Raw genomic sequence first — 14061 nt, forward strand, 5'->3', positions numbered from 1 at the left:
AATGAAACTAGCAATTTTTTTTGCTTGCACACAAATTGTTATGCACGAGCATACACATGTGATAGCAACAGCTCTGTCAAACCAGGACTTTCTTTGATGTGTGGTATTTGCAATGAAAATAAATAGTAAATTTTCACCCCGATCCCCTTTTGAAAATAAATTTGGAGTAAAATCCAGACAGACAGTTAGACAGACAGATCTATAGAAGCAGGGATTTACCGGACGTACAAAACTTACGTATAGGACGCACTAAAACTTAACTGGACCCGCAAAAATAGAGATACTGCGTCCCGTGGGACGCATAAAATATCTGACATTTTCAGTAACCCTGTCCACTATCAAAGATCGATCATTCTGTGTAACACACTATTTCTTTTCTACCTATAAACTGCGTATTCAAATGGGGATTCCCCATATCGAAAACAAAAAGTTTTAATCTCTGGGAACACTGCGTCTTTATCCTTTTCTGCGCTTAATCGGGTAAAGTTGGTAATTTCCGGAAAGAGATCGCGGATTTGCGATCATTCGGAACTTCTCGTCAACAGGCCGAACACAATCGGAAATTCCCGGGCGAATAAAACAAATTGGTTAAATGTTCTGATTTGCATTAACAAACAAGTAGCACGATTCATAAACAATGCATGGTATTGTGAGTGTCATTTAGCTTGCAGGAAATGGTTCAAATAATTATACAGATCAAAGTGAAATGTTGATTTTGAAAGAATAAACAATGAATACCGACACTGATTTCCCGAAAGGAAAAACAACACAGCTTGTTAAATTTACTTTAATGAAACATATATAGTATACACGTGATTTGTTGTCTGCAGCTCTCTGTCGTTTGTGTGGTTTTGGGACCCTTTGTTTTCAGGTTGGGACCCCCAGAAAAGAAAGAGGTGAGTCCAAGGGACCCCCATTTCAGAAAAACAAGGTAAATCCCTGTAGAAGTTGTGAAATAGTGAAAATGGGAAGGAGAGAGAAAGAGGGAGATACAAAGTGAAAGAGGGAGATGGAGAGAGAAAGAGAAAGAGGGAGAGAGAAAGAGGGAGATACAGAGCGAAAGAGGGAAATGGAGAGAGAAAGAGAAAGAGGGAGAGAGAAAGAGGGAGATACAGAGCGAAAAAGGGAAATGGAGAGAGAAAGAGGGAGATGGAGAGAGAAAGAGGGAGAGAGAAAGAGGGAGATGGAGAGTGAATTGTTGGAGTGGGAAAAATCTGTGTTCACCGAAGACAGTCAATCCTGTGACCCATCGCATCTGAGGCGACAACTTTGCTAGATGCACCACCATTCCCCCTGCCTCCCCAGTTTGAATACAGTCCATGATACACATTTTTTAAATAGATGATCAAAGGTATATTTGTTGGGTTTTTTTTTTAAACTGTATGAAACAGCGTAAGTTAATTCATGTAGTAAAAAAAAAAAAAAAAAAAAAACCCCACCTAAAAAAACCCCACCCTTGCTGTAATTGCACAGCTGCATGATTGCATCAGATCTCCAAATTACTGACATTTTAAAATGATTTATTTGTTTTGATTCGCTCTAATTAAAACTGCATAAAATCCTGCCCTACTGATAAAACAAGATGAGTATTTACAGCCAGTGCAGTGATCGCCAAGTGGGATGTCATTTGTGACTATAACCCACAGCTGCAATGGGCACACCAGGGAAATCAGCTGAGTAAATGAATCCTCGAAACACATGTGGCCTGCCTGCCACCAGAGGGTGCACATCAATGTGTGATGTTCCTTACAGTAAAAAAACCCATCAGTTATGTTCCTATCATACTGGATATTATATGTACAGAAATGTGAACACAACTGACACAAGCATTCTGTGAGTACTGCTAAAGCAATACACATACATGTCCCTTCTGGGCCAATTTTTTTTTCGTATCTCTTAAATTCAAGGGCCATAACTCTATCAAAAAATGGGTAAATTGCCATGAAAGAAAGAAAGAAAGAAAGAAATGTTTTATTTAACGACGTACTCAACACATTTTATTTACGGTTATATGGCGTCAGACATATGGTTAAGGACCACACAGATTTTGAGAGGAAACCCGTTGTCGCCACTACATGGGCTACTCTTCCGATCTTTTATTTGCGCTTCCCACAGGCAGGATAGCACAAACCATGGCCTTTGTTGAACCAGTTATGGATCACTGGTCGGTGCAAGTGGTTTACACCTACCCATTGAGACTTGCGGAGCACTCACTCAGGGTTTGGAGTCGGTATCTGGATTAAAAATCCCATGCCTCGACTGGGATCCGAACCCAGTACCTACCAGCCTGTAGACCGATGGCCTGCCACGACGCCACCGAGGCCGGTGAAAATTGCCATGAAAGTCAAACTTGTTTTGTAACAGTAAATGATAAAGCTAAAAAAAAAATTCAGCTCAATATCTTGAGAAATTGTAAAAAGAAAACATCTAGAAAACAATATGTGGGACGGACGGATGGATGGACAATCAGACAGAAGGACAGAGACGAAATCTATAATCCCCTCTGGTTGGACAAGTAACTGGCCTCAGTGGTGTCGTGGTTAAGCCATCGGACATAAGGTTGGTTGGTATATGGTTCACAGCTCGGTACCGGCTCCCACCCAGAGCGAGTTTTAACAACTCAATGGATAGGTAGGTGTAAGACCACTATACCCACTTTTCTCTCACTAACAATTAACAACTAACCCACTGTCCTGGACAGACAGCCCAGATAGCTGAGGTGTGTGCCCAGGACAGCATGCTTGAACCTTAATTGGATATAAGCACGGAAAAAATAAGCTGAAAAGAAATGGACAGACAGAGGACTAAAAAGTCTTAAAATTGACAACATTTGAATTATTCTTCCCTTAATGAACACACACAGCACACTGATCTCTTACACGTATCTTGAATATATATCCAAGCACATTCCATTGCACTATCTTATCACTGAGCTATGGAAAGTGTTCCGCCCATTCCCCTCCACCCTCTGAAGTGATCTTGGATTGCCAAATGTGAACATCATATTGGTATTATTGAGACAAACCTGACCCTAATAATCACAATGTTGCCCTGAGAGCTACATGTACATTCGAGTTTCTAGCCACACCCTACCCTTACTAAACACAGATCAGAAATCCATGTTCTACACCCCCAACACAACGAACACGGAGCAAAAAGCTAAAATCAGCAAACACCCCCTGACTTTATAAGTGAAAAAGGAGTTTAAAACCTTACCCTGAATAATATTGCTGAGCACATTCATCCGTGCAATTGTATCCCTTACTGAACACAGAGCAAACATACATTCAGTACCAACCCCAAGCACCCCCCCCCCCCCCCCCCCCCCCCACTAAAATAGTTTTAAAACATCACCTGGAATACTGAATATATTTGACCGTACTATCTAGCCCCACCCACCATCACCCCTGAACAAAGAGGAACATGCTACATTCAGTACTTCCTCACTTAAACCCAAAACAGTTTAAAAACCTTACCTGGAATACTCAATATATTTGACTGTGCTATCTTAACCCACTCCCACTCTCTGAACAAAGAGGAACAAGACACGCACACACACACAGACACACACAGATACACACACACACACAGACACAGACACAGACACAGACACACACACACACACACACACACACATAATTGTAAGGTATATTAGCTGTGGGGAATGGTTATATGATAATCGTGAAGTTGCAAACATTACAACTGGTAGTTCAGTATTACAGTAGGTTTTATAACCACCAAAGATCTTGAAGGACGATTGGGGTCAGAAGTGAAATTTGAAAGTTGACATTTTTTTTGATCAGTAAATCGCAAATTCAAACAATAAAAATGACTAATAACAAAATAATAACAACTGTATGATCAACAGAATGAAAAAGATTGACAGCAATAATGTTCCACAGTGATTAATGGACCTTCCTGGAAATTATCAAAATCGAAAATGATACCCCACGCACATGTATGGGGTAACTGCATGATGCATGTGTGTAGTGGCAGTGGTAGTGCGCACAAATGTCACAACGACCACAAATGTCGCAATGTTACTGCCACAAATGTCGCAATGTTACTGCCACAAATGTCCTACTCGACCACAAATGTCACACGATCAACCACAAATGTGCGCTACATTACGTATACCAATGCATCTATTTTAATCTGTATATAACGACCACCTGCTAATAAAGTTGACTTTTTGTAAGTTCTTTGTTATATAGAGGTTTACAGAAGACATAGTAAGTTAGAAAAACATATATGTCTAATCCATTTGTTAAAGCAATAACATATGTTTCAATCAATCAAGTACTCAGTGCATACAGTGTCCCACAAACTGTGATGTCATAACAGAGAAGTGTGGGACAATCTCTGGTTGTTGAGACATTTGTGGGCACTACACATGTGCAAACTATGGAATGTGTTTCAGTGTGTTGATAAACAGACCTGAACGTTTTTTACTAGGATATCTGTGGTTAAAATGTATGTTCGGTCTAATAGTTGATATTGACATTAATATTTCAGGTTCCCCTACCTTTTTTGAAGAGTATATATATATATATATATATATATATATATATATATATATATATATATATATACAGTAGAATCTCGTTGGCTCGACCTCGAAAGGGTCGATCACACCGCAAAACTCGAACCAAAAACAAAGTCCCGAGTTTTTTGTCTGGTAAACCTTATATTAACTGATGATGGGTCGAATAAGTCCAGAGACGACTATAAGGCTTCGCTCGAACTAAATTATCGGTCCCTTCAATTAGCTATATTTCCCTCGAACTGGTGATGCATCAAATATCAAATGGAAAACCACCGAAAAGGACCAACAATTGTTGGTTATTACAACCTTTGGATTATAATAATTTAGGCGGAACAAGTTATAGATGGATCGGAGAATCGCGAAACTAGCCAAGCGATCCTTTCTTTGCCATACCTGTCATGTTGTGTGTTCAGCCAGCAGCTATCGGTAAAAGTCTTTCAAGTACAGTGTCACGGTGCCTTTTCGATGAAGCGTGATACCAGTCAAACAACTGGCCTTGGCAGGAAGCGTTACTCTGAACACATCTACCAGACCAGTTTTCAATGAAACCAGGGGTGAGGTACTCAGCTATCATCACCTCGGCAAGGGCTTCTGCATGACAGGAGTAATTTCTAATAAATCCTTTCACTCTGATATTTTGTTATATAACACATTGATGAAATGTTTAAGTTTGCAGTTAACAAAATAATATGGTAACAGGTCGTTTCGCCCGTATTACTAGTTCACCCGAGTCGTTTTGAACAGGGTTGATTCGTACCTCTAACCGAGTCGTTTTGCCCCATGTTTCGATTTGCACTAATTTTTATTTTGTTAATAAAGTACATTTATTCATTGATTTGTCCTATATCCATTGATTTTTAGATGTCACACATTGCGTGTTTATATTTACAGATAAAAATAATATTATAATTTTGTTTATTTCCAGTATCATTTACTCAAGCCATATACATGAAATATGTACAGGCCTTAGATAATATACAGACAATGTATTCACATTAATAATTAATTTATGAACAGTCACACTGCATGCTACTGATGTGCTGTGGTTTCTTATTAAATATACTACATACCCAGCTGAGGTTAAACGACTCGGTACGAATGAGATTTAGGGCGAACCAACCCTGGGTGAATAGGACTAAGGGTGAAACAACGCAGAGTTCGAAATGGTTTTAGGGCGAAACGACTCTGATTCGAATAATATGTATCTAATGCTTTCGAGACGTTTCGGCCCAGCTACACATTCGGCCCCAGTCGTTTCGGCCCCGGTTATTGTTGTTTTATAAATCAAATTATTTAGTCACTTGTGTTTTGTTATTAAATTTTATCGTAAGTATTGTAATTTCTTTCTCTCGTTCTCTATCTTTTTTTCTTTCTTTGTCTCTTTTTGTGATTATTTTTAATTGAACATAATATCCGAGTGTTAAAGAATAAATAAGAGCCAACCAACCAAAACTGTATTTAGCTTTGATAATCCAAAAATGAAAATGAACTGATTTTCTTGTTTGTGTAAATACAATTTAATAAATTGCAATAAATTGTTTTGCGTTGTTTCTACTTAATTATATTTTCATGTAGACCCTTCCTATAATAGGAATTTACATGTGGCTAGAATTGGAACCACTGTGTACAGAAATTAAGTAATATCACAAAGAATGTTTTCCATGCAGAGCACTCACTCAGGGTTTGGAGTCGGTATCTGGATTAAAAATCCCATTCCTCGACTGGGATCCGAACCCAGTACCCACCAGCCTGGAGACCGATGGCTTAACCGCTGCGCCACTGAGGCCGGTAGGTAACTTGAAAGTAGCATCATTAAGACATGTTCTAGTTCAGTTCAGTTCAACTTTATTTTCGTGCTTATATCCCATTAAAGTTCAACCAAGCTGTCCAGGACACACATCTCAGTGTTCTAGCATTTAAAAGAAACCGCAAAAAACACATATGGATGCACAGTTCCTGAACCTAGTCTGAGTTGTTTGTGATGGCATCGTGGGTTAGGTAAGTTCTGTCTTGTATCACTCTCTACCGCTTGAATCGTTTGTGAAACAATGTTAAAACGTAATATACAAACATGAAAGTCTAAACATACGAAACGTAAGTTTCGCTTCCTTATTTTATCACCATATCATTTATCAGTGATATTCTACATGAACACGATGACGTACATGTTTATGTGTGTATGTGTGTGCGTGTCACGGTGTATAATATGTATGTAGACCTGTTTGCATGTATGCAACCGTCCTGACACCTATCTAATTCAACTTTCTAACTTATGTTACGGAAATATCCGATGTTGACCGAATGGTTCGGTCGAACTACCCGATGGGTCGAACACTTTCTCGAGCACCGACGGGGTTCGAGCCAACGAGATTCAACTGTATATATATATATATATATATCTATATATATATATATATATATCTACATATATATATATATATCTACACTAAACAGCATTGAAAACGCACAAGCAGTTGATTACAAATGTGAATGGGGCGTATACAGAGAAAAACACTGAAATCTTACCTTGAATACCGAGAACATTCCACCGCGCGATCTTGTCACTGCACGACATCGTCAGCAGCCTCTCTCCCTGCAGGATTCCGTCCCACGTCTGCACCGACCCCGAGGTTTTCACCGGAATCGTGCCCTCCCCCGACTCGATCTTCGTCCTTAGCTGGCCCCGGGCCTTCCTGTTCGGGTGTTTATCGGCTGATTCTGCGTCCTTCTCGTGGGGCGAGAATATCCGGGCATCACCGCAGGGCGCCGTGCTGATGTACAGGTGGAACTGAATGTTCTCCTTCAATGCGAAGCCACCCTCGGACTTCTTGACGAAGATGGAGGTCGCTGCAACCTCTGAGTCTTCGGAGAGGTGAAGTTCGAGTTGCTGGTAGAGGAATCGGAGCACGGACCTGCGACTGACGATCTCCGCGTGGCAGTCGTTTACCGCCTTGCCCCTCTCGCTCATGTGCTCGCCGTTGACGCATTTTGTTCCCGTAGAAACGCAGATGACCTGAGCATTTTCGGCGTCCGGTCCCGTCGTCATGACGATCCCTGCGAGGACTTTCCGCCGTGCGTACTGGCTGGAGAAGTTGTTGGTGAGCTCGCTGAATTTTTCGATCACAAGTTTTGCGACAATGTCTGATAAAATCTGCGGCACCTGTAGCGCACCTTCTCTGGGCACTGGCATATTACCTGCAAGAACGGCAAATTAACATTAAATAGGGGTACAGTGTGCAGGGATAAAAATGACACGATCAAAAATACAGCAAAACTCTTCAAGTGTCTTCAAAAGTAGAGTTACTATAATCCGTTCCATCCTCCTACTAAAATGTTTTTTTGTAAATAATTTGATGAAAGAAAAAAAGCAAAAATGTTTTGGAAATAACAAAAAATTACCATTATGGTGTGTAAGTTAAAAAAACAATCGGTTCAGAAATAAATAACTTGTAGTAAATTACACAGTATGGAAAAAAGCGTTCCCTGTGGGACGGATTAAGTCCCTTTCATAAAAATCAGTCTTGGCCTTAGGGGCTTGGTCGAAAGACTGAACCCCTTGGTGGACACAGTGGGTTTTACCTACCATTTTAAAAGACTTTCAAAGACTTTTACTCGCCATATATAAAGACTTTCACCTACCATTTTATAAGACTTTCAGACTTTTATACACATGCCATTTTCATATACTATCATAGACTTTTATGCCATTTTATATAAGACTTTCAAAGACTTTTACCTACCACTTTCAAAGATTTTCAAAGACACATACCTACACTTTCACACACACACACACACACCACCACACACAAACACTTTTACCTGCCAGTTTTAAATCACGTAAAATTTTCTTTTAAAATTACACATCTTTTAAGATCTATCTTCAAAGGGAGATATAAATGTATTTTACCCATTAGGGCACTGGCAGGAATGGGGTTAGACAGGGCAGCACATATCCAACCCTTGCAATTAAGAAAATGTCCTCACCAAAAAAACAAAACCTGAATATGGTCCAAGGTAAATTAAAAACTCCATGGCATTGTCGATTGCTGTGGGCAATTACAGGGGTTGCATACTGCAGCTTTTAATAAAATATTTGTTCACTGTGAGACATGGTCAGAAGAAACCCACTACATTTTTCCATTAAAAAAGGTATTTTTTAATATACATAGGACAGCACACTGGTTGAGAAGGGAAAAACCCAAGCAGTGACCTGAGGCCCAATTAACTAAACTCTCGCAACTTTAAGATCTCGCAGTGCAATGCTAAAAGACTTGCAAAGAGGATGCTTTGTTCTCTTGCAGAGTTTAAGAGACCTTTGTGAATTAGGCCCCAGGTCACCGACAAGGTCCATCCTACAAACCAAAGGAATTAAGGCGAGAGCTTTATTAACCGAGTTGACGTACATGTCAACTCTCTGGTTTATACAGTCCACTATATAACCAGTGTTCGAGATTAACGGTATCCCGATATCCCGGGGATACCAGACTTTAATTTTGGATACCAGACTTCAAGAACCCAGTATCCCACCGGGATACCATATAATACTAAATTCTCAGGTGGGATACCAGATTTTTAAATGTTAGTATCCAACTGGGATACTGCCCAAAAATTTTTAATCTTGAACATGGCCCCAAAAAAATTAAATTCGAAGGCACAGCAAAAGTGTTGCTGTCGGTTTAATAACAAAAATTAAAGCACCAAGGCAAGTTGCAGCCAGGGCACCACTTGAGACAAATTTTTCCATTCAAAAGATGGGCACAAAGGCAACTTATTTTCTATTAAGTTTCCTACGACAAAAATTAATTCTCCCTGGTGCCTTTGGCTCTAGTGTGTGCAGTTTTATTGGATACAGAAAGAAGGAAGGAAAAGTTTTATTTAACAGCACACTCAGCATATTTTATTTACAGTTGTATGATGTCGGACATATAGTTAAGGACTACACAGACTAAACCTGTTGTCACCACTTCATGGGCTACTCTTTTCGATTAGCAGCAAAGGATCTTTTATAAGCACCATCCCACAGACAGGGTAGTACATACCATGGCCTTCGATATACCAGTCGTGGTGCGCCGACTGGAATGAGAAATCGCCCAGTGGAACCACCGACGGGGATCGACCGTCCGCACATCGAGGGAGCGCTTTACCACTGGGCTATGTCCCGCTCCTTGTTGGATACAGATGCTTTTTATCATGTTACTCATGATAATTTTACTACATGTATAAAGACATAGTGGCAAAGCAGCTGGGGCATCTTAGCATTTGCCTTGCTGTTGACATCCGATTTTGGGGAGGGCAACCACAGCGCTGGCCATTGTTGCTATGATCAAGTTCAAACTCCGATACTTTAAGATTAGCAAGGATTTTTATTTATTTAGTTTTCTTTGATAAATGATGGCACAAAAAGCCTAACACTGCAGAGAAATTATCTAAACGACATCAAATCACATCTATTTCAAGTATCTTCAAGGATCACTACAGGAGGCATGGTGTATCTACTGGAGTGAAGTCGTAACCATGGTTTTTGCGACAGCGCTGTTAAACACCTCATTTCCTGTCTCTGTCCAATACTTGAAGACTCTTAAATGAAATGCAAGCGATCACCCCTGGACTGGATAAACCGATCACCCCTGGACTGGATAAACCGTTGTGGTGGTACGAAGTTCGCAATGGCAAAACACGTTAATGTGATGACAGCACAAATGTGTTAACGAGGCAAATGTTATTTCACACACTTCATTTCTATTACAGCCAAGGACCAGTCAAGTGAATAAACAAAGCTGTTTAGCCATTCAGACGACTAGAAAAGTGCTTTGTAGTCCATCACTCTGCTAATTACGAGAGCTGTGACAACAAGGAAGAAAATTACATTTACCCAACAGATGAATTCTGCCAGAAAAAAAAGAGATGTAAAAGGAGAACAGGAAAAAAAAGAAAAAGATAAAGAAAACGAAGAAAATAGCACGCAAACATGAATATCCCTGTTTAAATCAATATGGATTGAAAGTAACACATGCAAATATGTTAGTAGTTTGGGTTGTATAATTTATTTATATTTTTATTTTTGCTACATGGATATACTAAAGTAATTTGTTTGTATAAATTTTCATAACAAAAAAGAAAAAAAAGAAAAAAAAACACAATAATAAATAAATAAAATATAAAATTAAATAATAATTTAAAAAATATATAATCATAAAAATATAAAAATATAAAATAAATAAATAATTTTTTTTTAAATATAATAACATGCAAATATTTTAGTCCAGATCACTGATCAATATGGATAAAAACCAACAAATGCAAATATTTCAGTCCAGATCATTGATCAATATGTATAAAAACCAACAAATATTTTAGTTTGCATAATTACTTTTCCAAGTTTTTTGGACTAAAATGTTTCCATTTGATGAAAGTTTATGCAAGCTAAAAATTATATCCTGTATCAAAATATTTCCTTTTTAAAATTGTATTATTATAATTAAAATAATAAAAATAATTTTTAAAAATTATATGACCAAAACCTAAAATATCTGCATACGAGGTGGTGTCAAAAAATATTGAGCCTTGCACTTTCTGAAATGATAGCTGACCTTTTTATGTGTGGTAACATGTATCAGTGTATGTCAATGTAATATGCTTAGTTTTGTTCATTTTGTACTTACAGACATTATGCTTTTGAACTTGGCCACTCAAGTGTTCAAGATTAAAAATTTTGGGCAGTATCCCAGTTGGATACTAACATTTCAAAATCTGGTATCCCACCTGAGAATTTAGTTTATATGGTATCCCGGTGGGATACTGGGTTCTTGAAGTCTGGTATCCAAAATTAAATTCTGGTATCCCCGGGATATCGGGATACCGTTAATCTCGAACACTGCTTCTAGATACCCCAAGACACATATGTCCATGGTTTCTAGATTATGGTAGCCCCACTCCCATGGCTAGTGATATTCAATATTGGGCTAGTAAATAACTACTACTGAAAACAAAAGGTTAAATGTTGCAGTTGTCTATTTTGTAAATATGAATATCCTGCCCACACCCTAACCCCCAATGTTAGTTTTTTTAACCTCTATCTCCCTCTTTGGGTGACATATCTGATTATTACTATTATTTAATAAAATTGTATTAACTTAAAGTAAAGTAGGACTAGTGAATTTTTAATCGTGGCTAGTAATTTTTTTAAATCACTGATCCCATGGCTAGTGGATTTTATAAAATTTTTAGAAGCCCTGCATATGTTGTTGTTAATCCTGCTCTATAAACATCAAAATCTCACTTACTCTGTGAAAGACAGAAATCCAGATTAAAAATCTTCGTTAGCGCCGCCTGTGCAGCTCGTGACTTGGCGACCTTCTTGTTGCGTCCCGATCCCTCGAACTTGGTCCCGTCCACTGTGACCGACATCGTGAAGCACTTGGAATGACTCTCCCCCGTTTCCGACACAAACTCGTACTTCAGCCCCGGTCGAAGTTCGTTGAGAATCATAACTGGATTCTTCCCCGTCGGTTCCTTCGGAACAGCCGACTTCCGGCTCGGCGGGAAACCCGAACCGTTCGTCACGCTCGTCGTTTCCGTGTTCTCGGCCTTCTCCTTTCCCTCGAAATCGTTGAATAAATTAATATCGATATCAGCGTTATCCGACGTGAAGTCCGCGTTTACGATCGGTCTCCCCATCGCCTGTTGTGCCTCCGCCGCGTTCGGGAACTGGACGAACGATCGGAGAGCCTTTTCGGCCGCCATCAGCTTCGCTAACTTCTTGGTCCGCGCTTCGCCTTCAAACACCTCTCCGTTCACCTCGACAGACATCTTGAATATGGGAGCATGGACCGGCCCCGTCTGAGCGACGAATGTGAAGGAGAGTCCTGGCTTGATTTCGTTGAGCTGCATCAGGGCGTTTTTCGGACATGGCGGCCCGTGTTTGCGCCGCTTGGCGCCGATGCCGTTGGGCGGAAACGCTCGACGTTTGCCTAACATTGTCTCATCACCGTCAGTGTCCTCATCGGCCTCAACAAGCTCAGTCTCGATCCCAGTGCTCGCCTTCCGCTTCTGTTTCTTCTTCAGTTTTGTGACAGCTCCTGGAAGGAAAAAAAAATAAAATAAAAATTAATAAAGATCACTCTTTAAGTGGCGTTCTCATAATGTGATTAGTCACACTGTTCTGATCTATATACAAATATTTATATTTTGACAGGCTAAATATACAGTAGTTTCAAATTTTTCAACACTAAATCATGAGCGTAGGAAGGTGCCAAAAAGTGTGTGTGGGGGGGGGGGGGAGGGGGGCGCACAATTTTATATTTACACACTTTTACACTATTACAAAGCAAATATAAAGCAAAATATCTGAAAAGTTTGCCCCCCTTGTTCCTACGCCAGTGCTAAATGCATATCTTGTACTTTCTAAAATGTCCATGTTGACCAGCTAATATTTCAGTTGTATAATGTAGGAAAAGGTCTTTATGTAGGCTATGCCTATCCCATCTGTTAATATAAACAGAAATAAATATTGTTTTAACACTGACTTGTCCTATGTGATTTATCGGCCCCAAAAAATTTGAATGTACAAGAATAAAGTCGTTCCGATTTACAGGTAGGTATTCTCACATTACATTTCAGTGTTCGAAATAAAAAAAATTTGGCCAGTATCCCAGTTAGATACTAACATTTCAAAACTGGTATCCCACCGGAGAATTCAGTATTATATTGCATCCCGATGGGATACTGGGTTCTTGAAGTCTGGTATCCAAAATTAAAGTCTGGTATCCCCGGGATATCGGGATACCATTAATCTCGAACACTGCGTTTCAGTACAAGTAATCACATAATGAGAATGCCCCTTTAAGCATTACTGGAAATCTTTATTTTTAAAGGGACGCTGTCCTGAAACGAAAATAATTTTAAACTCAAACATTCAGCATCAATGATCAACAAGTCTTATGGGATTTATGGTAGTTTTGGAGGGGTTTAAAAACAAAACTGTTCACATAGTTTTAAAATGCATCAGACATTCATTAAAAAAAAATTCCTTTCCTTTCTTCAACACTGTACATTATAGCTACCATAACAGTCACTGATTAAACAATGTGCTAAGGTGTCGTTACACATTCCTTTCCTACACTAATAGCCACTGTGCTGGGGTGTTGTAAACAAACATTCCTTTCCTTTCCTAATAGGCACTGAATAAACAAATATGCTGGGGTGTCATTAAGCAAACATTTCTTTCCTAACAGCCTCTGATTAAACAATGTGCTGGGGTGTTGTTAAACAAACATTCCTTTCCTTTCCTAATACAGTAGTCACTAATAAACAATGTGCTGGGGTGTCTTTAAACAAACATTCCTTTCCTTTCCTAATAGCAAATAATAAACAATGTGCTGGGGTGTCTTTAAACAAACATTCCTTTCCTAATAGCCACTAATAAACAATGTGCTGGGGTGTCGTTAAACAAACATTCCTTTCCTTTCCTAATAGCCACTGATTAAACTAAACAATGTGCTGTGGTGTCATTAAGC

General features: G+C 39.2%; 1 protein-coding gene across 3 annotated transcripts in view; it reads right to left on the reverse strand.

Moving 5' to 3' along the window:
• The window catches only part of LOC121385166 (double-stranded RNA-specific editase 1-like), a 148318-nt gene that overhangs the window by 32089 nt on the left and 102168 nt on the right, over positions 1 to 14061 (reverse strand). For all 3 annotated transcript variants that reach the window (XM_041515712.1, XM_041515713.1, XM_041515714.1), the window contains 2 exons: positions 11830 to 12624; positions 7073 to 7741 (listed from right to left, as the gene is read on the reverse strand). In XM_041515712.1, coding sequence (XP_041371646.1) covers positions 7073 to 7741; positions 11830 to 12624 — 1464 coding nt within the window. The remainder of the gene's footprint in view (positions 1 to 7072; positions 7742 to 11829; positions 12625 to 14061) is intronic.

Source organism: Gigantopelta aegis, chromosome 11 (assembly GCF_016097555.1).
Source record: "Gigantopelta aegis isolate Gae_Host chromosome 11, Gae_host_genome, whole genome shotgun sequence".
NCBI lineage: Eukaryota > Metazoa > Mollusca > Gastropoda > Neomphalida > Peltospiridae > Gigantopelta > Gigantopelta aegis.